Source organism: Schistocerca nitens, chromosome 3, assembly GCF_023898315.1.
Source record: "Schistocerca nitens isolate TAMUIC-IGC-003100 chromosome 3, iqSchNite1.1, whole genome shotgun sequence".
NCBI lineage: Eukaryota > Metazoa > Arthropoda > Insecta > Orthoptera > Acrididae > Schistocerca > Schistocerca nitens.
In genome coordinates this window covers 974,030,668-974,057,840 of record NC_064616.1, presented here as the reverse complement: position 1 = coordinate 974,057,840, position 27,173 = coordinate 974,030,668, and the positions used below count along the sequence as shown (strand labels likewise).

The 27,173-nt window shown below is 42.2% G+C and overlaps 1 protein-coding gene across 2 annotated transcripts in view; it reads left to right on the top strand.

Moving 5' to 3' along the window:
• Positions 1–27,173, top strand: part of LOC126249035 (band 4.1-like protein 5) — a 165,660-nt gene that overhangs the window by 83,843 nt on the left and 54,644 nt on the right. For both annotated transcript variants that reach the window (XM_049950653.1, XM_049950651.1), the window contains exon 12: positions 22,426–22,563. In XM_049950653.1, the coding sequence (XP_049806610.1) occupies positions 22,426–22,563 (138 nt within the window). The remainder of the gene's footprint in view (positions 1–22,425; positions 22,564–27,173) is intronic.

The window sequence follows — 27,173 nt, the reverse complement described above, 5'->3', positions numbered from 1 at the left end:
TTGGCAGCACATAAAACAGAAAACGTCACTACACATGTATACATATGTGCACATATATGTACTGTATCTCGAAAAATTATTTGTCTGAAAGATAGCAAAGTTTTCAGTCTTGTTTATGTGGCTGTTTACAACTCAGTGCCTCCACTACTCTGTGAGGCTGCCTTCACTCTTAAATTACTTATATTTGTACAAATGTACTGCTGTAAGTACCAGTATTAGACACATCTTCACACAGTTGTTTCCTGACATACTGGCTAGTATGTGCTGCAATTTAGTTGTTGGTGGCAGCTGCCAGTGATTCACCACTCTTTGAACAGCAGAGTATAAATCAAGAAATAGGAAAAAAACTGTACGACACTCTTAGAGGGAATAAAACTAATTTATTTGAGCAAAAGGGGCTTATGCCTATTCTGAATACATAACTAGATTTTTTTTTTCATTTCTTTTCATTTGGGGTTATCATGCACAGACATAAATAACCTTCAGGCAGAAGGAAATAAGTGTCTCCTCTTAAACTGTGGAAACTGGACTGATACTCCTTTGCCCAAAGAAGAGTGAATTGCCATAATGACCAGGCTGCCACCAGCAATTAAAACCCAGAATTTGTGAGCCAGTGTGCCCCTGGAAACTACTGTGTTGATATGTCTAGTACATGAAGTGAAACACTTGTATGCTCATCTATAGGTGAGTGGCAACTTGTTCGCCTTTGAATTATTTCCATCGTAGATTTCAACTGTCATAATAATTCCTAGGTCATGATTAGATATAGAATTTTGCAAATGTTTGACAGTGGTACTTCCAAGCTAATTTCTTTTAAACCTTATCTAGAGGGTCTCCAAAAAGTAAACCCTTCTGTAGTGCAAAATACATGTCCTTTCTAGTGAAACAAACTGCTTTCAGTTTTAAGCTGTCCTAAATTTGGCCAAAACTTTCATAGATCTCGCACAACATTTTACAGATTTCTGCTGAAAGCCTCTTAAAACATTGAATTTTTTCTTATTTTGACCTAAAATTTAGAACAGCTTAGTTTTATTCTATAGGGAACATGTGTGAAAAGTTTCATTGAAATCAGAGATGCGAAGGTGCGATATGGAATTACCCCTTTCAAGTTCTTGAATCAATCTACGTGATTAAGGGATCTTAACATTCCCCACTCTGAACACCAGATTTGTTTATTTCTGATGACAGCATTCTCCTGAGCAGTCACCACTCAGATATCCAAATGGAGGACTGTGTTACTTTCTGAATATTTTGCCCAGGATGATACCATCATTATTAAGTCATTCAGGAGAGCTCCACATCATCTGAAAATATACTGTAGTTTCCCGTGTTTTCTGCAGTGGTGCATTTCCTACATAGCCAGACCATGTTGGCTCAAGTTACAAGGCTGTATAGCTGAAAAAGCTACTGCCTTCAATGTTAGTCTGGTCCCTCTATAGATACTCCTCTGATGTGGTTGCACAACCTAAATACATAATCTAAGAGTTCAACCAATGCACAGAATTTTAAAGGCTTCACCACAGTTCAAATGCAAATATTTTAGGTAAGGTTTTGCCATGGCTATTATGAAATAGCAATTGGAAGTACACCCCACAGTAGCCAGTCACATTTATTATTTCTAATATGCATTTCAGATGGTTGAACATATTTTGATTTGTGTCAATTTATAAGGTGCATATGTACTATATGTATGATTTTTGGTTGCTCTATGGCACTATCTGATAGTAGAGGACAGGAAACAAAATATTATTTTAGTGCAGCGCTCAAAGTTATGTGTATATTTGTATAGTAATATAAATTTGAATACCTTTCAGTGGTCACAGGATCCTTTTCCTGTCATGTTTGTATCACATACACTTTATAAACACTGAACTAATAAAAATGGTGTATTAGCAGCTAACAAGTACAAAGAACATATAACAATAATAATGTTGGCAACAGTGGTACATTTATATAATGTTTTTATTATTATATTAAGTTACCATATATCTTCGAATCCAAGACTGCTCCAGGTGCAAGATGACCCCTGTTGATCAACAAGGGTTTACGGAAAAACATGTATATACATACAAGGTTAATTTGAAAATTTACAAATGGTTGCCTTATTACAGGTAACTGAAGGAGACAGTAAGAGTACTGGTACATAGAAAATAAGATCAGATAAAGACATCCCTTAGTCAGATATAGATGCCACTAAGTCCTCTCCTCTTGGAATGGTTGACAGAATCTGCAGTGTCTTTCACTGTCATAGTTATCTTGCATTTTTCCCCATGGCAATGCATTTGTTACCCAGCACTTCTTAAAGCCATTCACAATTGGTGCACTGGATATGAGTGTTAAAGTGGTCTGGATCCATTCTGCAATTGGTGATACTGAAGACTTTATCAGCTTCCCAGTAGGGGCCTGGATTTGACCAATTTCAAGTAACCAATTGTTGTACAGCTGCTTCATATGGTCTTTAAACGGCTTATTCATCACCACACCCAACACTTGCTGCGAAGTCATGCCTGTTGGAATAACAAGAAGATCTGTGTTTAATTTCAGGATTTCTGCCTTCACTACTGGTGTCAGATGCCCGTTGAAAGCATCAACACCCCACAGTTCTTAAGAAGAGCCCCTCGCCTCTTGCTCTAGACCATACAGAGCCAATCTATAACCAACTCATTGGTCACCCACCCTTTTCCACTGGAATGAAATATGACACCAGACAGCAGCTTACCTTTGGCTTAGTTTTATAATTGAGGATGATGTAGGGTCGCATCTTTGTTCCATCAGCAAAAACATGCATCACATTGATTTATGATTTGTCATTGCCCGTATTGTGAACCATTACACTTTTGGCACCTTGCTTCTTAAATGTTTTACTGAATGGCATGTCGGAGTAAACAGGAGTCTCGTCGGTGTTTCAGATTTGCCCTTAGAGATAAGTATGTTCCCTCCTCAGTCTTATAATGTCTCACTAATACTCGACCAACTTCTCCAGGCACAATGCTGGAAGACGGTGAGCAAGGGATGTTTGACATCGCAGCACAAGTCTATTTTTTTTTTTTTTTTTTTTTTTTTTAATTTCTTTATTGTTCCGTGGGACCACATTTAGGAGAAGTCTCCATGGTCATGGAACGAGTCAATACATGAAATTATAACACGATTGTAGAAACAGATTAAATGAAATATAAGAAACATATTCAGGCGACAAGTCGTTAGTTTAAATAAAGAAAATCAAGAATGTAACACTGGAATTTGCTTAATTTTTTAGCTCTTCCAGGAGCTCCTCAACAGAATAGAAGGAGTGAGCCATGAGGAAACTCTTCAGTTTAGACTTAAAAGTGTTTGGGCTACTGCTAAGGTTTTTGAGTTCTTGTGGTAGCTTATTGAAAATGGATGCAGCAGAATACTGCACTCCTTTCTGCACAAGAGTCAAGGAAGTGCATTCCACATGCAGATTTGATTTCTGCCTAGTATTAACTGAGTGAAAGCTGCTAACTCTTGGGAATAAGCTAATATTGCTAACAACAAACGACATTAAAGAAAATATATACTGTGAGGGCAATGTCAAAATTCCCAGACTATTGAATAGGGGTCGACAAGAGGTTTTCGAACTTACACCATACATAGCTCGAACAGCCCGTTTTTGAGCCAAAAATACCCTTTTTGAATCAGAAGAATTACCCCAAAAAATAATACCATATGACATAAGCGTATGAAAATATGCGAAGTATACTACTTTTCGTGTTGAAATGTCACTTATTTCAGATACTGTTCTAATGGTAAATAAAACGGCATTTAGTTTCTGAACAAGATCCTGAACATGGGCTTTCCACAACAGCTTACTATCTATCCATACGCCTAGGAACTTGAACTGTTCCGTCTCGCTTATAACATGCCCATTCTGTCTGATTAAAATGTCAGTTCTTGTTGAATTGTGAGTTAGAAACTGTAAAAACTGAGTCTTACTGTGATTTAGCATCAAATTATTTTCCACAAGCCACGAACTTATATCATGAACTACATTATTTGATAATGTTTCAATATTACACCCAAGATCCTTCACTACCAAGGTGGTGTCATCAGCAAACAGAAATATTTTTGAATCACCTGTAATACTAGAAGGCATATCATTTATATAAATAAGAAACAGCAGTGGCCCCAGCACCGACCCTTGGGGAACGCCCCATTTAACAGTACCCCATTGGGACTGAACATCATTACCACTCTCAATATTGCGGAGGATTACCTTCTGCTTTCTGTTCTTAAAGTAGGAAGCGAACCAATTGTAAGCTACTCCCCTTACTCCATAATGTTCCAACTTCTGCAGTAATATTTTGTGGTCAACACAGTCAAAAGCCTTCGTTAAATCAAAGAAAACACCTAACGTTCGCAACCTTTTATTTAATCCGTCCAAAACCTCACAGAGAAAAGAGACTATAGCATTTTCAGTTGTTAAACCATTTCTAAAACCAAACTGTACATTTGACAGCAAATTATGTGAATTTAAATGCTGCAGTAACCTTGTATATACAACCCTCTCGATAACTTTAGCAAACACCGATGGCATAGAAATAGGTCTATAATTGTCATCATTATCCCTGTCTCCCTTTTTATAAAGTGGCTTCACTACCGAGTACTTTAATCGGTCAGGAAACCGACCACTCCTAAAGGAAAAGTTACAGATATGGCTAAGTACTGAGCTAACATACGTGGAACAATACTTCAGTATTCTGCTAGATACCCCGTCATATCCATGAGAGTTCTTGGTCTTTAGTGATTTAATTATTAACTCAATCTCCCTCATGTCAGTATCATGGAGGAGCATTTCAGGTAACAGTCTCGGAACACTTTTTTCTAAGAGCGCTATATGATTCCCTGTTGGGACTAGGTTTCTATTTAGTTCACCTGCTATATTCAGAAAGTGAATTATTAAGTACTGTACATATATGCGACTTATCAGTAACACGGACATCCCCACTACGCACTGATTCTATATTCTCGATCTGTCTCTGCAGACCAGTCACTTCCTTTACGACTGACCATATGGTTTTAATTTTATCCTGAGACTTAGCTATTCTATCTGCATACCACATACTTTTTGCCTTCCTAATAACTTTTTTAAGCAGCTTACAATACTGTTTGTAATGGGCTGCTGCATTTAGATTGTGACTATTTCTAACGTTTTGATATAATTGCCACTTTGTTCTACAAGATATTCTTATCCCTTTAGTCAGCCACCCAGGCTGCCTGTTTGTGCTAGTACCCTGTTTTGAACGTTCTAACGGAAAGCAACTTTCAAAGAGCACGAGAAAAGTCTTGAGGAAAGCATTATATTTATCGTCTACTGTATCAGCACTATAAACATCTTGCCACTCTTGTTCCTTGATAAGGTTTACAAAAGTCTGTACAGCAACTGGATCAGCTTTCCTAAAAAGTTGGTAACTATATTTAACATGTGTTGCAGCACAAAAATCTTTTAGACTTAAAATTTGTGCATCATGATCTGAAAGGCCATTCACCTTTTTGCTAACAGAATGCCCTTCTAATAATGACGAATGAACAAAAATATTGTCTATGGTTGTTCTACTGTTCCCTTGCACTCTCGTTGGAAAGAATACGGTTTGCATAAGATTATATGAATTAAGGAGGTCTACCAGCATCCTTTTCCTTGCACAATCACTTATACAATTAATATTGAAGTCACCACATATAACTAACTTTTTGTATTTCCTATAAAGTGAACCAAGAACCTCCTCTAGCTTTAGCAAAAATGTTGTGAAATCGGAGTCTGGGGATCTATAAATAACAACAGTAAGAAGTTTAGCTCCACTAAATTTAACCACACCTGCACAACATTCAAACACCTTTTCAGTGCAGTACTTTGAAACATCAATTGACTCAAATGGGATACCGTTTTTCACATACATGGCTACTCCCCCACACGGCAAAGAGCTCCTAGAAAAGCTGCCAGCCAACCTGTATCCTGGTAAAGGAAGCCTCTGAATTATCTCCTTATTTAAGAAGTGTTCAGATATACCAATAATTTCAGAGTCAACATCTATAAGCAGTTCACTAACGTTATCTCTAATACCTTGTATACTTTGATGAAATATACTAATTCCCTCATTAATCGGATACCCAAGCTTTGTAGAAAGGGGTTTCTTTGTTAGAGAGACTTCTCTTAAGCAGGAATACCTATCAGCTGACTTCAATCTAAAAAAGGTACAGCTCTAACACCCACAACTACCGGAATTTTCCCATGAGTGATCCCACCACCCCCACCTATGCTGTCACCTATAAGTTTTGCCAACCTCCCCTTCCCATACCTGTTGAGGTGCAGGCCATGTCTGGTGAAACCCATCCTGCTGATAGACTCCACCGACACCACTGAAATGTGACTCATGCCTTCTGTCATCAGCGCACCCCCAAGTCTCATGTTATTACACCTGACGGCTGTATTAAGATGAGGCCAATCGTGACGCTGAAACAGTTCCACAAAATGCACATTCGTGTTGCCAGTCTGAGTGGCTATCTTTTCCAGGTCACCATCTATGTCATACTCCCCATCCCTATCAATACTATTACCAGCCCCACCCACAATCACTACCTGATCCTCTTTAGTAAAATCCCTACATAACCCCCCTATGTTAAAAGTCACCTGAGCCAATCCTGCATTAGGCTTCACAATGCTGGTGACCTGGTACTCACTCCCCAAAACTTCCTGCAACTGCTGGCCTACACCTCTACCATGAGAACTACCTAACAGCAGAACCTTCTTCTTTCTCTTAGACTTTGCAACTGTCCTAGCCACCGTAACTGCTGAGGTCTGCTGCATACTTCCTACATCTACAGCTACTAGAGATTCCTCTCCACTAGACTCTGACAGTTGGTCATATCTATTACAAACACCAATAGTAAAACTATCTGAAAATCTCCTTCTCCTAGCAGATCTCTTGCCAACAGCCAGCTCCCATTCCCCAACCCCCTTCACCCTCCTCATCCTATCTAGCTCCTCCTGTGCGTTTTTCAACTGCAACTGAAGGGCACAGATCTTACGCTCCTGCTCCTCTATCAACTTACTCTTGCTACATAACCTGCAGTTCCAGGAGAGGATCTCACCAGAATGCCCACTGGCTTCCCCACTGCATTCCCCCCAGTGAAAATACTTCGAACAAGTCTCACACCGCAATCCACTGCTCACGAACCTACGGCAAAGCCCGCACTTCTCACTCATGGTAAAATTTTACAATTATTGAAACAAGAAAACAACTTTATCTAAGTTCCGCTACTACAATAAGAAGATGTTAAAAACTGACTACAATAATCTACAATAATCCTGTCATCCTTATACACCACCCAGAGCCGGCTGTAAACTGGACACAGTGTTCCTGTGCTAATTCACATGCTTTATTTTCTGTGATATCACAGGAAACTGTCATTCCTTCTTTGTTTCTCGCACACAAATGGCACTACTTCCATTTCAATATTTTTCAAAAATTCCACTTCATTAGCCACTGAAGGCTTTCCTAATCTAAAGTGCATTTTTCAGATGTCCTTTGTCCTTTTGCCACCTTCAGATATTGGCTTCAGTGACTCCATACTCCCTCACCTAAGTTGCACAATTGTTTGCTGCTTCTGCATGGTGAACAACCACTATTTAAAATTTGAATCATAGTAATGTCTGTATCCTGCTGAAAAATTCGATGGCAAATACTAGAGTTACAGCTTAATGGAAGCTCTAGGTTCTATTCGGTAAAGAAATCTTCACATATTATGCTGCGAATGCAAGGCGACCCCTTACTTTTTGGTACAAAATTTTGGTAAAAAAACCTTATCTTGGGTTCGGAGACATGCAGTAATATTGATGGCTTCCCCTCTTCCCTCCACAGTTACTAAGTATTTAATTAGTTACTTAGTTATTTATATGTTTCCGTAATGATTTCTAAATAAACACTTGTCTGGCATGATGATGAAATCTAATAGATACAGATTCACCCACCCCTGAAGTTTGCATGCTCTGTCAGCTTTGGGGAAGGCTGGCTGACGGCTCAGAGGAAGGCAGCTCATATGCGAGAATGGAATGTTGGAGGTAGAGGCAACAGGTGCATGAAATTGGAATAGGACACACGAGCACTGGAGCTGGTGAGGTCTTGCTGCGAACAATGGCGATGAAGTGATGTCGGGGATTGGGAGATCGTGATAGAACATTGGAAGGGGAGACGCAACTGTGGATTCATTCGAAAGCTAGTGTTCCATTTATTCCTAAATTATTTACTTTCCATGCCTTGTTTATATCATTGGCAGATATAATCCATACATTACTCAGTTATTTCTTGGATATATGATGCAATAGATGTAAGTTTTCATAGAACTCTGAACTGCTATATTAACCACTGACTTTAGCATTGGTCAGTACATCCCCACGTCAGTACTCTTATAAAAAGCATCCATTTGCTATTCTTTATATGTACCAATTGTAGAAGTACATCTGTAAAAACACAACAGAAGCCATAAGCCTACTCACAATAAAAAAATAAAAATAAACTGGGAATTTTATGCTTAGCAACCCACAACACTATCATAATCCTGCCCCACCCACCCCTGTGCTATCTCTCTCTCTCTCTCTCTCTCTCTCTCTCTCTCTCTCTCTCTAACTTACACACACACACACACACACACACACACACACACACACACACACACAAAATCAACTTTTTCATTATAATTATTAAAATGTTATGTAAATTATTATTTTTATTTGTTCTTTGTAGTAATGAGCTCCTAATAGTCCATGTTTGCTTAGTTCAGTGTATATGATGTAAATACAACAGGAAAAAGGAAAAGAATCCTGCAGCCATTGAAAGGCATTTATAATGTAATGTTATATTTATTGGTTCCATAGACGATACGCCGGTGGTTATAATTAAAGTACAGCTACTCACAGATATCCAGTGTAGGCTGTAATTATCATATGACAGTGAAACTGGGTAGATATTCTAATGCATTCTACATCTACATATGCGTACATACTTCAGGAGCTGCTGTATGGTAAGTGACAGAGTGTACCCTGTACCACTACTAGTCATTCCTTTTCCTGTTCCACTTGCAGATAGAGCCAGGGAAAAATGACTTGTCTATATGCCTCTCTATGAGTCCTAATTTCCCGTACCTTATCTTTGTGATCTTTATGCGAAAGGTATGTTGATGGCAGGAGGATTGTTCTGCAGTCAGCTTCAAGTGGCGGTTCTGTAAATTTCCTCAATAGTGTTCCTCAAAAAGAACGTCACCTTCCCTCCAAGGATTCCCATTTGAGTTCCCGAAGCATATCCATAAAACTTGCATGTTGTTCAACCTACTGGTAACAAATCTAGCAGCCCGCCTCTGAATTGCTGTATGTCTTGCTATAATCTGACCTGGTACATATCCCAAACACTTGAGCAGTACTCAAGAATAAGTTGCACTAGTGTCAGGTATGGGATCTGCTTTACAGATGAACTTGATTTTCCTAAAATTCTCCCAATAAATCAAAGTCGATCATTCACCTTTCTTACCACAATCCTCACATGCTCATTCCATTTCATTTCGCTGTGCAACATTATGTCCAGATATTTAAACAAAGTGACTGTGTCAAGCAGGACACTACTAATGCTGTATCCGAACAATGCGGGTTTGTTTTTCCTACCCATCCACATTAATTTACATTTTTCTCCATTTAGAGCTAGGTGTCATTCATTACATCAATTAGAAATTTTGTCTGTGTCATCTTGTCTCATCCTACAGTCACTTATCTTAGACACCTTCCCATGTACAACAACATCAACAACAAACAACTGTAGATTGTTGCCCACCCTGCCCACCAGATCATTAATGTGTATAGAAAAGAATAGTGGTATTATCACACATCCCTGGAGCAATCCTGATAATATCCTTATCTCTGATTTGTTATTGCAGAACCAGTTTACACTGGACAAAGTACTAGTTCCAGTTTCGCTAACAAGTGCAAATCTGGCAATGTGAATGCAAGAACGAAATATAAAAATTTTTCCATATGTAATGGATTAGGAATGGAACATGAGCAGGAAAGTTCAAACAAGTGACAAAGCCATAATGTTGGTTTTATTATCAAGTGCCACTTACACAGTTTGTTCAGTATGAGCACCAGAGACATTGACAAGATGATGCATCCATAAAACGACTTGACCACCAATTGCTCGCAGCAGTTCCAGTGGAATCTCAGCAGTTTGTTCCTGTATGTTGTCCTTCAGATCATCAGGTTGAGACCGAACTTGTCCCTGGAAAATGCATTCTTTAGGATATCTCCAGAGCAAAAAGTCACATGGTTCAGACCAGGTGATCTTGCAGGCCATGCATTGGGAAAACCTGAGGAGGTAATAGTTCATGGAAGGTTCCATTAAGCAGATCTTTTCCCTTGAGGGTTCAGCATTCATTTGCTGAGTACAGGCTCAATGACCCCAGTGTTTCTAAGCTGGGGAATTGTAAGTGTTGCCAGTACTATGTCACTGTAAGCTCTGGCCATGCTTCAGTGACCACAGTGTTGCACGGCGGTGAAACATTGTATGCCACAGGGAACGGGGATCTTGGCTTGATCACCCGAATCACAAGGATGGTAAAAACTTCTACAACAAAAACCCTCAATCTCAAGGTGTGCTGCGTGCTGATGAGATGCATGGATATTGAGGAGGAACAGTCATTAGCGGGCAACTTCTGAGGAACGTGCTGCACCTCAGTTGTGTAAGGGTTACCTAGGCACACAGGTCTCTGCCTAGGTGGACTTGTATTTCCCTAGTTACTTGTGGGACCTGCATGGATCCTTCGAAATCTTCTCTTCCTCCCACCAGCGGAAAAGGTGGGTCACTGTTGGGTACCAACACCCAGTCATACGAGAGGGCTCATATAGCCAGTCCTCCGGACTTGGGGATTACACGGAATCTTTCTGTATCAGGTAACAGACTACATGCTGGTGCCCAGAATGTGTTTCTTATAGTTAAATGGAAAGAGGGGAGCTTCAAGAAAGTTTTGCCTTTTTACATACAAAAAATGTTGAGAGGGATTTGCTGGAAGTTTAAAATTTGTCAAGCGCTTGCAAAACGGGACCCTGGTAATAGAAACATCCAATTCCCAACAAGTGAAGAACTTCCAGAAAGTGAGCACTACTTGAAGAGAAACCACTAAAATCGATGGTCAGTGGGACTAACTGGATACACCTTCAATTGTAGCAAAGGTGTTCTTACTTGCAGGTATCTGGTTGACATTCCACAAAATGAACTGAAAGTGAGTGGTCCCAGTAAGGCATCATTGAGGTGTAGAACATAATGAAACGGGTGGATGGCGATCTCTTGAAATCTGGCTCTTCTGTACTAACTTTCAGCAGCATGAAGCTTTCAGAGCACGTTAAGGCTGGTTTTCTCCGCCTCAATGTATGGCCTTATCTTCCTAACCCAATGCACGTTTTTATATGCCAGTGCTTTGGGTACACCACCTTAGGTTGTAAGGGAGCAGCCACTTGTGGCAACTGTGGTAAACCTTCTCATGAAAGTGTTCATTGTCCATCTCCTCCAAAGCGTTTAAATGCTCCAGGGATCACCCTGTATGGAGTAGGGACTGCAGCATCTCCCTTAAAGAAAAGAACACACAAGAGATCAAAACAACTATGCCTCTCTTGTATGGTGAGACCATCATCTATAAGGCCATGCAGCCTCCGAAGTTTACTAACTCCTTTGTGTCTGTTCTTAAACAGCCGTTTCAGATGACTGATGGTGCTACCCAAACAGGGGTTGCTGGTGTCAGCACTAATACCTGTGTTACCACCAGGGCACACAGGTGCTGCAGGGAATAAAAGGGTGGATCTAGCAGCCAAGTGTCATGATCCACAGCTATTTCAATGTGCCATACCCCTTCATCCCTCATGCTATAGCCTCTCTGTTGAGCTCCAGAGTCTTTTGTCAGTGGTAGGATGAGTGGCTGGAAGTGATGGACAATAAGCTGATCTAGTAAAGCCCACAATGCGGCTGTGGCATACCTCCTTCCACCACATCGACAGAACGAGGTCCTCCTTACCCATCTTTGCATAAACCACAGCCCTGTGACGCATGGCCTCTTGCACTTGCAAGAGGATCCTCCAGTGTGTGGTGATTGTGAGATCACTGTGCTCCATATTTTATTGAACTTTTTTTTTTCCCCCTCTGACCAGGGGGCGCAATGGATTTGCCGACCAACGTGTCCTCTATTTTAGGCAACGTTCAAACAAACTTAGAGTTTTAAAGTTTTGTGAATTGTCCAACATTTTTCCACAAGATTTCAGGGAAATGATTTTAATGTATTAACAGCGTGACTGGTTCGCCCATGCTTTTTGTCGGTGGTCAGCAAGTCACATTTTCCTGTGCCTTTTTTTAGCGCCTCTGCCATTTTACTTGTGTTTTAATCTCTTTTATAGCGCATTTTAATATTTCTTTGTTGTCTTAGCACATGTGTTAACATTTTTGCCATTTTATTCATATTCGTTTTTTTTTAACGTCTGTAAGGGCACTGACAACCTCGCGGTTGAGCACCTGTAAGCCTCAAATGCACACAAGCAGATCTTTCACCGGGCGAGTGACATGAGGTGCTACCTCATCTTGCACGAAAACTATGCTGTCCACACAGTTGCACTCTTCCAAAGCAGGATTCGCGTGCTCTACAAGGAAGTCTCGGTAACATGCTGCCATCGCGACACACCTGAGAGGCCTTCTGGGTGTATTCTCTTTGAAGAAGAAAGTAAATATGCTTGTGAATCCACACAGCATGATCACTTGCGGCAAGTGTAGTGGCTTTTTGTGCACAACGCACAGTTTAACAATACCCCAAATTCGGCAGTTCTGTCTATTCACTGCACCTTATAGTGTAAAATACGCCTCGTCACTCCATAGAATATTACTCGGCACATGTCATAAATTCTGATCCATGCCATAAGCCAAATAGCAAATGCAGGATGTTGCTGTGGGTCATGAGGTTTCAGTTGTTGCACCGTCTGGATCTAATGCAGATACCAGCGTAAAATAGACTGAAAAACTTTCTGAACTGTTGACTATGGAATGGACAATTTTTATGACATTGCACGAGCACTAAGACTACATGTGCATGGTCAGTTATAGCAGCAGCATCCTCATCAGTAACTTGCCCCAGGATAGGACACCTTCTTCTTCCAGATGCTACGTCAAGTTCACTCATGTTTTCAAATTTCATTATCATCATCTATAAACCATTTAATGACATCATCCCTCTCCTCAGACCTTTCAGTTTGTGACACTCTCTCAATGCAGCACTGTAATTGCTGCTGTTCCCATAAAACAACTGCATTAAGAGCGCATGGTCTCTCTTCTCAATAGCCATATTATTCACTCACAGTAACGCTTGTCTCAAATAACAGCGTGGATGTCATACTGCCATACAAACAGTGTACACTGCCAAATTTTCACGTGGTGCCCACAGTTGGAAATAATTTGCTTTCAAGCATAAATCCATTCTGCATTAACGTATCTACCTAGTTTTGCCGCCATTTGATAATTACAGCCCACACTGGACAACCGTGAGTAGTTGCACTTTCATAATAACCATGCGATGCATTGTATGGATCAACTCAAATTTGTATCACAAGCATAGAAAAAGAATGCATGTGTCCAGTAACTAGCATTTAGCAAGTTATGTATGTCAATATTCTAGGCCTGTACCATAGTAAATTACAGTTTTTGTTACATCATATATGAGTGTGTGCTTAAAAGGGATGCCTTCAAACTTTTTACGTCAAAAAGGTTAGAGATTTTTAAATAAAATAAATGTTATTAACATTCTACGTCTCTATTCATCATGTATTCCTATTTATTTCTCAACAGTCGCTCTGGTGACTGACACATTTGTCCAAACGAGAGACCAATTTGTTGTTACAGTCACTGTATAATGTTTGACTTTGCTGTTGGAGCCATAACTTCCTCACCACTTCATCACTGTCAAAGTGAAGTCATTGAAGGTGTTGTTTAAATTTTGGAAAGAGGCGAAAATCGCATGGGGCCAAGTCACAATTTTATGGAGGATGATTTACGAGAGGGAAACCAGGCTGATCTGTTGGCAGATGATGGTTGAAGGTATCGCTATAGCAAGCAGAAATCTACTAATACCAGTATTGTTGGCCCCTTTTTTGATCAGAACCGAGGTGGAATCTTCCTACATGTCGGTCAGGGGTCTCAATATGATGTAGTAAATCACTGAAACTGGTAGCCAAATAAGTTTGGAAACTGGACAGCTGAAAGGTGTTTAGTTTGACATCCTGTAGGCTAAAATGTTCTCTGTTTTTCCCAACTTAACGGATTCACACACACATTCTAACAACTGGTTATGGGGTGTGACCACTTCCGGCAGCAGTATAGGCCTGACAAATGACAGGGCATGTTTGAGTGATGTCAACAATCTCATGTTGAGACAATAATGCCCATTCTTCTTGCAGCACTGCTCGCAAGTCTGGGTGGATGCTGATGTGATGCAACCTATGTCCCTAGTGCATCCCAGACATGCTCAATGGGGTTCAAATTGAGAGAGTGAGCAGGCCACACTATGCGTGCAATATCTTCTGTTTCCAGGAAAACATCAACCACCCATGCTCTATGAGGTCGAGCATTATCATCTAGCAATACAAAGTCTGGGCCCACAGCACCTCGCAACAACCACACAGGAGATCCCAAGATCTTGTCACGATACCTGACAGCAATTAACCCTTACTAATTTAACCGTACAATTTCATGAAGAGGTGTTCAAGTGGTCAACAAAATCCCTGCCCACACCATTAGGAATCCTCCTTGATATCAGTCCCTTTCCACAGTGTTTGGGTCCAAAATCGTGTTTCACATCCCTCCAGATGCGAATACAATGAGAATCACTGTCCAGACCAAATCGGGACTCATCTGTGAAAAGAAAATTGGCCCACTGTTCGACTGTGTAGGTGGCATGTTGATAGCTCCACTCTAAACGTTCCTTTCTGTGAAGATGCATCAGAGGTACACATACAGCTGGTCTCCGACAATAAAGGCCACTCTGCTGATGCCATCTGTACACTGTTTGCCTCTATACAACATGTGCAGTGCATGTTGTGGGCCAGATGCCAGTTGCCATGTAGTAGAGTCAGTACCATCATGCCCTTAAAGCCAAATAACGGTCCTCTACACACAGTTGGCCCCGGGTCTTCGGGATACAGTTACGATCTCTATACACTGTCAGCCTATCAGAGAAACAACAGAACGATTCACACTAAGCCATCGGCCCACATCAGTTTGCGACTGTCCTACTTCCATTCTTCCCACAGCTCTCCACTGCAGAGAGCTTTGTAGGCGTTTTCTCTGTACCATACTGCATTGTCTGTGACTGGGTACACAGTGACTGTGGATGTGGGACTACCCAGCAAACACTATTTGATAGGTGCCCTGACGACATCATTGGCATGGTTATCCTTTGATTGGAATGCCATTTTCCGTGCAGCACACGATCATACTGACATCTGTTGACAGTTTGTGTGATTATATCGTGAATTAACACAGGATAGGGAAATAGTGGTTTGTTACTTTCATTTTGCACGCCATTGTATGCCCTCCACTGCTAGTTTTGCCCCTTGCCATCTGTGAGTGGTTATTATTGTACATTGTCTAACATAGGCAGTGGTCACAGTAATTTGTGTGTGTGTGTGTGTGTGTGTGTGTGTGTGTGTGTGTGTGTGTGTGTGTGTGTGTATTGCAGTTTGTCTTAGATTGCAGTGCACATAAAATCACTTGTATAGGATGGCCTTAATTTGAATTTCATAGTGTTGTGTCTGGCCTCGTGAAAGAAGCTCTGTTTCCTTATGTCATGTTTTGATAGCTCACATATCAGGAATATACACTCTAAGGCAAAAAAAAAAAGGCTCAGCATGAAGGAATTTTCCAAATCATATGGAAATTGGTAGATGTGATGTACATGTGCAGACATACAAGCGATTACAATTTCAGGAAAAAATGCATGATTTATTCAAGAGAAAGAGCTTCACAAATTGAGCATGTCAGGAACAGGTTGGTCCATCTCTGCCCCTTGTGCAAGCAGTTACTCACCTAGGCGTTGATTGATTGTTGGATGCCCCCCTGAGGGATACTTTACTAAATTCTGTCTAATTGGTGCATTAGATCATCAAACTCATGAGCTGGTTGGAGAGCTCTGCCCATAGTGCTCCAAACATTTTCAGTTGGGGAGAGATCCAGTTACCATGCTAGTCAAGGTGGGTTTTGCAAACACGAAGTCAAACTGTAGAAACTCTCGCCGTGTGCAGTCAGTCATATCTTGCTGAAATATAAGCCCAGGCTTGCCATGAAGGGTCATAGCTTACAACCAAAGGGGTCCTGCTATGGAAACAAATAGAACCCCAGACCATCACTCGTGGTTGTCGGGCCATATGGCAGGCGATAGGTTGGTAGCGTACTGCTGTCCAGTGCATCTTCAGACACGTCTTTGGCCTGGGATCTCATTGACTGAGTATAATTGTTGTCAGTGGTGAGCCCCACTTTGAATTGAGCCCCGATGACCAGCAAAAACGTGTCTGGAGACACCTTGGACAATGATTGGATACCAATCTGACTGTCACCTACCGTACAGCCTGACAACCAGGAGTGGTAGTCTGGGGTGCCATTTCTTTTGATGGCAGGTCCCTTTTGGTGGTAATCTGTGGTTCCCTTAGTAGCATAGCAGTATGTTGACAATATTGTAAGTCTCATTTTGTTGTCCTTAACGGCAAGCCCTCCTGGGCTTACATTTCAGCAAGATAATGCCTGCCTACGCAAGATGAGGGTTTCTACTGCTTATCTTCATGCTTTCCAGACCCTACAATGGCCAGCAAGGTCACTAGATCTCTCTCATGTTCTGAAGATTTGAAGCATTATGAGTAAGGCCCTCCAGCCAACTCAGGACAATCTAACACACCAATTGGACAGAATTTGGCATGATATCCATCAAGAGGACATACAACAACTCAGTACATCACTGCCAAGCTGAATAACTGCTTGCATAATGGACAGACATGGACCAACACATTATTGACTTGATCAATTTGTGAAGCTCTTTCTCTTGAATAAATTGTCTGATATTTTTTTTTTTTTCCTCCTGAAGTTGTAATCATTTGTTTGTCTGCACATGTATGTCACATATACCAATTTCCAGCCCATTCTGGTAATTCCTTCATTGTGCATCATTCTTTTGTTGTAGAGTGTACTTCAATTTGTTCAGTACGAGTTTATATAGGTATATGCGTGGCAGTATTATCATCTTAAGTAAATGCTGACCTACAAGATTTTCTCCATTTAAGCCTTGCTAACATTATTATTACTCTTTTCTATGTTTTGAGTACTCTCTTAATATTTTGTTTTGGGGATACTGTCCCCACAAGTTGTCATAATGTAATCTAGACTTAATTAGTGCATAATATTTTATTTTCATTAGATTTGTGTCTATTTGGTTGCTGAATTTGTGCACGAATGTAGGTTTCAGCTGAGTTTTCCACTTACATATTCTATGTGCTTATCTCAGTTTTCATTTTCATTGATCACTATCCAAAGAAATTTTGTATGTATGGCATTTTTTGCTATTCACACATCAGTGCAATTTTGATATCTTCATTATGTTGGTTTTTTTGGTCTGAAATTTAAACATAATGTTTTAGCAGTGTTATTATGCAAAATTTATTTCAGCAAATCTTTGGATAGAGCTATTTCCTTCCAAGTTGCCTCTTCCAGATTTTCTGTATTATTATCCTTGAATAGCAGAGTTCGACCATCTGTGGAAGTAACTATATTGCTTTAATTTATAGCATTTAAGATGCGATTTGTGTATAAAATGAAGAGCAGTGGACAAATTATGGATCCCAATGGGACAGATGAGTGTAGGATTGTCACTTCAGCTGTTATTCTCTCACTTGACATTTTTGTTACTTCTGTATATTGGCTTCTGTGATGGAATCCAATCCCCTGTCTTCCCACTTACACCATATACGCCAAACATTTCTAATGTTTTATGGTCTACACAATCAGAAGTCTTTTTTTAGATCCATAATTACTCCTACACATTTATTTTTAGTCTATCTCAATGAGATCTATGATTGTATATATGATAGCTTTCTGGAAGTCAGATTGGCTTTTATTGATTACCCCATATTTTGTCAGAAGTGCAACAGTTTCTGTATGTAAGCTCATTCAAATATTTTTGATATGACTGGTAGAAGAACTGTGTGTCTACATTATTCTGCATTGTATTTGCTTCCATGTATTAGTTTAATCAGTGATGTCTTCAAGCAATCTAGAAACATTCCTTCCATGGATTATGGGTTGATTTGTTGTGTAAGATGTTTTTTGAGCTCCTGCTTCTTTTATAGATGATATTCCATCAGTTCCACATGGTTTTGTGTGTTTTAAGTTTTTATTATTATCTGTGGTGTTTCTTCTTCTGCCACTGTAAACAGTGTCATAGATTTTTTATGGGGGTTAATAAATGATTTCCATATATTATTTTATCTAGAAACATTTAAAAAATGTTCTCACAGTTGAACATTAGATTTCCTCTAGACTCAAACAGACGGCATCACGAATTCCATCTCTTAGGGACTCATGACGTCAGATGGGGCATCTGGCCAACAACTATCACTAAGATTGCCAAAATCCATACAAGAATGTCAACTCCATAGAGAAATGCGAAAAGGCAAGGAGAAATGGGAAGAAGAAGAAGATTGTATCTAGAATTTGTGTTCCCCCCCCCCCCTCTTATTTTGTAGCCTGCTATGGCAAAATGATCATTGAAGAGATTTATTGTGTTACTCTGTTCTGTTATAGTTTTCAGGCCTCTCTTGCAGCCTCCCAGCTGTCATTTGCAATTGTTGTGTGGTTGTTGCTATGCTGAAAGAAGAACTAAAACTTAAAAAGTTGTCCACGAACTCTAGCAAAATGTGTCGCATTGTCTGAGTCACAAGTATAAGTATTTTGGCAGTGTGGAGATTTCTATTTCAAATTAACCAATGCCACAGCCACCTCTTGACATTTCCGTGAACTCTTTGTAATAGTCTCCCATTCAACTGCACACTGATGAGAGAGTTTATTGTGTCCAGGAATTAATGCCATGATCTCTCTTTTTCTCCTTAACAATTGTACATCATTTCACCCTCATCAAAAGATTACAATTTTCTCTACAGTCAGTTGGCATTTGAACTTGCAAAAAGCCACCCTTCTGCCCCCAATTTCAGAGCTACACTAGAGGGCAGAAGGTCTTTTGTAGCTGGGCTGCACACTGTGCAATAGTTGTCTCAGCGGTCTTGCAGATTGTCCCTGTAATTTATATAAACACGGGAAGTTGGTTATAGAGTGTACAACTAGACTTGCTAAGCACCCATATTGATAACTTTCTTCTGGGTATTGTTGTTTCTAGTAAATAAATCCAGGTCAAGAAATGGTCACTGAAGTGTAAGTTACTGACATATTCCTACTGAGAAATTAATGTGTGGGCAGGAGACGTTGAGTTTAGACGAACTTGTAGCAGTAGTGAAGTATGTGCTATGCATCATGTTCAGAAAACCTACAGTCATGAATAACTGAATGAGATACATCTACTTGAAATCGTGTGGCACTTCCTCTCCCCAACTTCATTGCTCCATGAACCCCACTAGACAGTGAAAACATTGGAGTGCCACTCTGATCTATGACTGCTCAAACCAGTACCAACAACTCATCAAAATTGATTCGAACTGGGCCCAATGTGCACATATCTCACTTGACAGTGTCCCAGATGAGTTCAGTGGGATTTTGAGGTCGGTCTGTGGAGCATTCCTGAAACCATTGTGACCAAGTTTGGGAGCAATGAGGTCTTGCTGCAGGTACAGCTCTTCTGTGAATTGTAGCCAAGCAAAGGATGAACATGAGTGGACAGAAGGTTCGTGGACTGTTCGCCAGCAAAATGTATCAGAAGGTTTATTTCATCCCGTGTAAACAATCTCCAGTGACAGTGTCCATCTGTGTTTGTTAATCCCTGTAAACTGTGATGTGCAGTGGAGTTTTAGCTTCTGGGCCCCTGTGTCAGACAGCCACAACTGGTCACACTAATGTGCTGATATTAAGCTTCAAGTCCATCTTGGACTCAACTACATTCACTTAGCCAGTACAGAGATGGAGATGTGATCCATTGAGAAGATGATTTTTTTAACAAACAGGGTACCACTCCTCATCACCTGGCTTCCTTCAAATTACCACCAATTTGTTTCAGCCCCTTCTGGGTGTAGAATGAAGATTCTTTCTCAAAATTGCCATCTTCTCTTTTTACTGCAAAAGACCATTCTGGCAAGTAGTTAGCTTTGTGCTCCACCTATTATAACTACTACTACTACTAGTACTAGTACTACTATTACAATTATTACTTTCATTTTGGTTTTGAGTGCCTCAGGCATCTTTGTTTGTTGGGTCTTTACATTCCTTGGTAGTCTAGCTAAGGCACTAGGTGAGTTAGAAAAAAGTGTGGTACATTCCATGGAATTCTTACAAGCATCTAGAAACAAACAGATGGAACAGTTTTGTACTTCTGTAAATTTGACATGACTGTGGAACCAGTCCGAAGGAAAATTTATAATGTAAATAGTGTGTCGTTTGAGAAATGGCAGAAAAAATTTAATTATTGACCACCTCACAGATTACCTAATGTGAAGCATTCAGGTAGTCATTGACATTAGAGGCCTTTCAATGATGTAGTGAGCAGTGAAGAAATGATGTGCTGTGCCCTTTTGAGAGTTAAAAATTTGTTGATAAGAACAGCAACATTGCCAGACAAAGTTAGAGATTAATTCTGCTTTTCATTAGCGTTCACACCATCCAGGACAGTGTTCTCTGTATCCAAAATTAGGTGTTATTTTATTTAACTTTGTGGCTGAATACCTTTTCTGTTGCTGCAGTCATCAATTTACATAAGGAAGGGAAGTTGTGTAGGGCACCTGTCTTTGAATTGTGTATATTTTGTTCTGTGTGTGATCGTATTTTAATTGTTTCTGTATCATATTTACTGAGAGGGAAAATGGGACCAGCCCAGCATTTTCCTAAAGGAGAGTGGGAAACTATCTAAAAACTGCTCTGAGGCTGGCTGGTGCACAAGTCATGGTAGTCAATCTACTGCACTGATGAGATCCAGGCCTGACCCACCTTCCTACCTTGCAAGCTAGTGTGCTGCACGTTGCACTAGACAAGCAGGTAGTTATTTTTATGTTAGAGAAAAAGTAAAATAACCTACTTACACAAAACTTCTGTTGAAGACAGGATTTAAACCTAAGACTGGCATCAGTCCATGACATTTCAATATGTTGACAGACTTTGACATTATGCCAGTCACTGCCACATTGCTCCATCCTTTCCTGCACAATGCTATATTGTCTTGTCAGATCTTTAATCTTACAAATTATTTTGCATGTATGTAACTGTGTCCATCCTTTGTGCAAAGTGTAAAAAAAATGTAGTTGCATCAAAATGTTTGTTTTATGAGCAATGCTGTACATCTCATCTGGGTTGCCTCCTATTTGTTAGTATAAAATTTTTCCACACACACACACACACACACACACATTCACTTTCACTTTTAGATGGTTTTATTAACTTATCAGTGCTTAAATGGTGGTTTCACACTACACAAATGATTGAGGCCTTCCTGTGACTTTTATCTTTTTGTTACAATGTGCTGGAAATTAAATTGGAAAATGGGAGATCATTATTTAGTATCTCTACAGTGACGAGATCATTAGAGCCGAACGAAGTGGAATTGAAGAACTGTAGTTGTGAGGTAGTAGCTCTGCAGTTTATTTTTACTTTCTGAACATTACTGGTTAAGCCACACCTTCTACCACCTGCCCCCTCTCCCCTCCCCCTCCCCTCTCTCCCCCTCCCCCCTCCCACTCTCCCCCTCCCCCCTTCCCCTCTCCCCCTCTCCCCCTCCCCCTTCCCCTCTCCCCCTCCCACTCTCCCCCTCATCCCCTTCCCCTCTCCCCCTCCCACTCTCCCCCTCATCCCCTTCCCCTCTCCCCCTCCCGCTCTCCCCCTCCCCCCTCTCTCCCCCCTACCTCCTCTCTCCCCCTCGCCCCTCCCCCCTCTCTCCCCCAACCCCCACCCCTCCTCCCCCCTCTCCCCCGTCTCCGCCGCTCTCCCTCTCCCTCACACACACACACACACACACACACACACACACACACACACAAATCACCTATCATGATGAGAGGGAAAGATAATGAAGTTGATACACTTGGCTTTGAGAGCACCATTCACTCTTGTTTTCCATGTATTTCACACAAAATGGTGCTAGTATTACTCATCATATTTTACATGTGGGTTTCTCTTTCTTTCTTTTTTTTTGTTTTTGTTTTAGGTACTGCTTTAAATACAGCTGAAGACAGACTTGATTCATTGCTCAAAACTCTGGCAAAAGAGACGATGGGTGTTGCTAATTCTGAGGATTCAAAAAATAATGCAGCATCAATGTCGAACACAACTAACAAGATTGATGGTGAGCAGTTTGTAGATATACATGTTGACAGTAACTATACTTGCTGTGTAAGATAGCATAGTACTAATGTGGCTAAAGAATCTGTGATCAGCTATTCAGATTTAAGTTCTCAATTCTTTACCAAGATAATTCAAAGTTATCTTGCCTCTCTGCCAGGGGCTCACAACTCTTGTTGAGTATGTACGTGGCAAGCCATTGCAATACTTCCTCCTTTCCTGTGATGCAGTTTTAGTCTCTGACTATATCTTTTCTCTGACTTATTCTTAGGACAGATTCCCTGCTGACAACGTAGAGCTTTCTTGTAGCATGCCGATTCTGTCTTGTCAGACTTTGTTCCCTTATTTTACACCATATATTTTGGTTAACTTATGCTCACTCCTGATAGCTGGCTTTAGTGGTCACCCTTTCAATTTTTTTTCATTTTGCGTGGGTCATGCATGGAAGGTTGCCCATTACACAGCATGGCAGCCAGTCCATACGGGTGCTGTCAGGTATCTATATGATGGTAGCCCCCAGTCAAGCAGTGATTGCACTATTGATGCCCTAGCTGTCACCTCCTTGCACTTGCCATGAAGGAGATGTATGTCCATTTGGGGGCGCTGTGGCCGGAGCACTGACCATTACATCAGGTGGCCCTTGCTATGGCTTTGTCCATTAATGTTGCTTGGTCATCAGCAGTACCTTGTGTATTTATTCCCTCGACGTCAACATCTGGTCACATACATAAACTTTACCAGGGGGGGGGGGGGGGTGATAGGCCCTACCTTCTCGTGGTTCCTATAGCACCATCTTTGGGAATCCCTCCTCGCACCCATAAGAAGAAGAAGAAGAAGAAGAAGAAGAAATCTTAGGAGAAGGCTACTCTGAAGACCACAGAGGTTTGAGACATTCATTGATGTTGTTCCACCCCCAATGGTGACAGATAATGATGCTGGTGCGTGACCTGTCCTCCTGAGAGACCCTTTACGTCTAACCAGGACACTCTCAGCATGATAATCAAATGGAACTGCAATGGATATTACTGTCACCTGCAACAGCTACTGCTAATATCCTCTTATTCTGCAGTCTGTTTTGCTCTCTAAGAAACACACTTCACTGATGACCGTTCCCCAACTCTTTGAGGTTACCATGCATTCTGTTGGAACCATACTTCCCCCGAGAGAGCATCTGAAGTGGTCTGAACATTAGTTCACATAGATGTCATAAGTGAGTGAACACGCTTCCTTGCCACTTTGGAAGCAATAGCAGTGCAAGTGTAAACTAGACTTGCAGTCGCCATTGTAATGTTTATTTACCTTCATGCAGGACTCTTACTTGCCTTGAGATGACCACCATAGTCTAACAACATTTCTCTTACTTGGAGATTTCAGTGTGCACCACCTCCTGCGAGGAAATACACTTCGGGAGGCAGGTGCCTTCTGATTGCCTAGCTTCTTTCCGATCTCTCTCCCTCTCTCCCTCTCTCCCTCTCCTCTCCTCTCCTCTCCTCTCCTCTCCTCTCCTCTCCTCTCCTCTTCTCTGCCCCCCCCCCTCCCCGACCTCCCCCATGATGGTGACCACTTTCCCACGATCGTCACTTCCTTGTCATCACCCAATGGACTGATTACCACATTTGGCCCTTCAAAGAGCCAACTGGCAGATGTGTTTTTCTGCTGTCACCTTCAGCCCTTTCTGTCAGGCTGCATCAGTGAGGTAATGGGAGGCATCTCCAATGTAATCACATGCACCACTGGAACTGCTATGCCTCTTTATACAAGCCCCATCTTCTGCCACCTGCCCCCAGGGGTTCAGCATTCATTTGCTGAGTACGGGCTTGGCGACCCCGGGGTCCTGAGCTGGGGACTGGTCGGCGCCGCCGGTCTCCTGTCACCGTAACCCCCGGACATGCTTCAGCGACCACCGTATGGCGCTGCGGTGGAATGTTGTGTGCTGCGGGGAATGGTAATCTTGGCTTGACCGCCTGGATTGTGAGGAAGGCCAACCTCTATAAAAACCCCTCAATCTTCCGGTGTGCTCCGCGCCTATGAGATACATGGCTGTTGAGGTGGAACAGTCGCAAGCGGGCAACCTCTGGGGCACCTGCCACACCCCAGTTGTATAAGGCTTACTCAGGCACGCGGGGCTCTGTCTGAGCGGACCTTAGTTCCCTAGCTGCTCGTGGGACCGCAATGGACCCTTCAACCTCTACATTTCCCCCTACCAGTGGCTTGGGTGGGCCACTGGTAGGAAAACACACCCCATCGAAGAAGCGACTTCGTGCTGCGAGTCGTCCAGCACCTAGTGTTGATCGAGATTTATCAGACTGTCGTAACAGAGCACATGCTGATACTCAGAATGTGTTTTTCATTATTAAACGGAAGGAGGGTAGCTTTGAGAGGGTTTCTCCCTTTTACATGCACAAGGGTCTTGAGGAATTGCAGGAACACTTAAATCTGTGAAGCGACTGCGCTATGGGACTCTGTTAGTTGAGACATCTAGTTCCCGTCAGGTCACTTCTCTTAGGAAAGCAACCTGTCTCGGTGAGTACGCTATTGAGACCGAGCTCCACTCCACTCTGAACTACAGTAAGGGTGTTGTGACATGTAGGGACTTGGTGGATATCCCCACAGACGAGTTAAAATCTGAATGGGCTGATGAAGGTATTGTTGACATGCAACATATTATGAAACGAGTCGATGGGAACCTAGTCAAATCCGACTCGTTTATTCTCACGTTCAGTTGCCCACGACTCCCAGAGCATGTTAAAGCGGGGTTCTTACGTTTGCCAGTAAGGCCATATTTCCCCAACCCCATGCGCTGTTTTAAATGTCAGCGCTTTGGGCATACTACGTTGGGGTGCAATGGGATAGCCACTTGTGGTAAATGTGGTCAGCCTGCCCATGAAGGAGCCGATTGTTCATCGCCTGTGAAGTGCGTGAATTGCTCTGGGAGTCACCCTGTCTGGAGCCGGGTCTGCCCCATCTATCTCGACGAACGGAAGATCCAGGAGATCAAAACATCTAAGCGCATCCCCTATGGTGAGACCAAGAAGCTCTTTAAGGCCATGCAACCTCCTGTGTTTACGACATCTTTCGCTTCCGCTCTGAAAAAACCGGTACAAATGGCCACTGTTGCTACGCAAACGGAGGTTGCTAGTGTTAGCACTAATACCTGCGTTTGCCAGTGCACTTGTGCTGCTGCGGTTGTTTTGAAACCTGCGGCTCTCCCCGCAACGTCGGACAAGGCCGTGGTTGCTGACATTGGGGTACTTCCTGCCTCTTCCCATATGGCGCCTTCTGCCCAGGCGGGTACAGCTCCACCTGCTGCCAAGGCTCTGCCTTTTAAGCCCCCCAAGACAAAGACACCGAAGGTGAAGGTTTTGCCACCTGAGGAGACTGGTCAGGGTCGGTCCGATGACGAGGCCATCGTACTGTCTGACATCTCCCGTGGGTCGTCATCGGAGCTGATGGACATTGATGTCAACCGGGGGCGATCTTCTCGCCCCAGGAATAAATCTCCGGCCAGTACGGGCTCTCCTCCAAAACACAGAGGCAGGGTAAAAGTTCAGCCACCCTGATCACTGGCTCCCATATTACAGTGGAACCTGAATGGGTTCAGGACGCATGTGGCCGAATTACAACTCCTTGTACGAGAGTGCCCTTTGTGCTTATGTCTCGAAGAGACACATTTTGGGGCCACTGATGCTCCTTCTTTACAGGGCTATACCGTATATGGGAACGATGATCTGACGGGGGAAAGGGCAAAGGGTGGTGTTGCGGTTTTTGTCTGTGACATGCACCCCTCATCTGAGCTCCCTCTCATTACAGACTTGCAAGCAGTTGCAGTTGACCTTCTTGTGGGTCGGAGGCTCACAGTCTGTTCACTTTACTTACCACCTGAGGATGCAATAGACTCTGAGGCTCTCACAGACCTTATTAGCCAACTCCCCCGCCCATTTCTTCTTCTGGGGGACTTCAATGCTCATAATGTCTTATGGGGCTCTTTGACTACTTGCCCCAGGGGTCGCATTCTGGAAAATCTCATGATGTCTGAAGAACTGTGCATCCTCAACTCTGGTGCTCCCACTCATTTCTGTACTGCTTCTGGGTCGTCATCAGCTATTGACCTTTCCTTTTGCTCTCCAGCACTCGCGGATTCTGCTCTGTGGGAGGTTGCTGCAGACCTCCATTCTAGTGACCACTTCCCCCTTTGGATTCGCCTCCTGGCTGAGGCTATGGCATTACCAGTGCCACCCCGGTGGCACCTCTGCAGAGCTGACTGGACATTTTTCAGCCAACTGGCTGTTTTGGAACACCGTGCCAGCGTCCACGAATGGGTAGACCATGTTACAACCGTGATCTCCCATGCTGCTGAATTGTCCATCCCACGGTCATCCGGTCATCCCATGAGGCGTCCTGTCCCTTGGTGGACCACTGAGTGCCGCTCAGCCATCCGAGCCCGCCATGCAGCTCTGCGCCGCTTCAAGTGCCATCCCTCAGCTGACAATCTTGCGGCCTTTCGGGTGGCAAGGGCCAAAGCGCGGCGAGTGATTAAAGAGAGCAAACGACGGTCATGGCAATCGTTCTTGAACTCCATCTCCCGTTTCACTAATTCTACGAAAGTATGGGAAG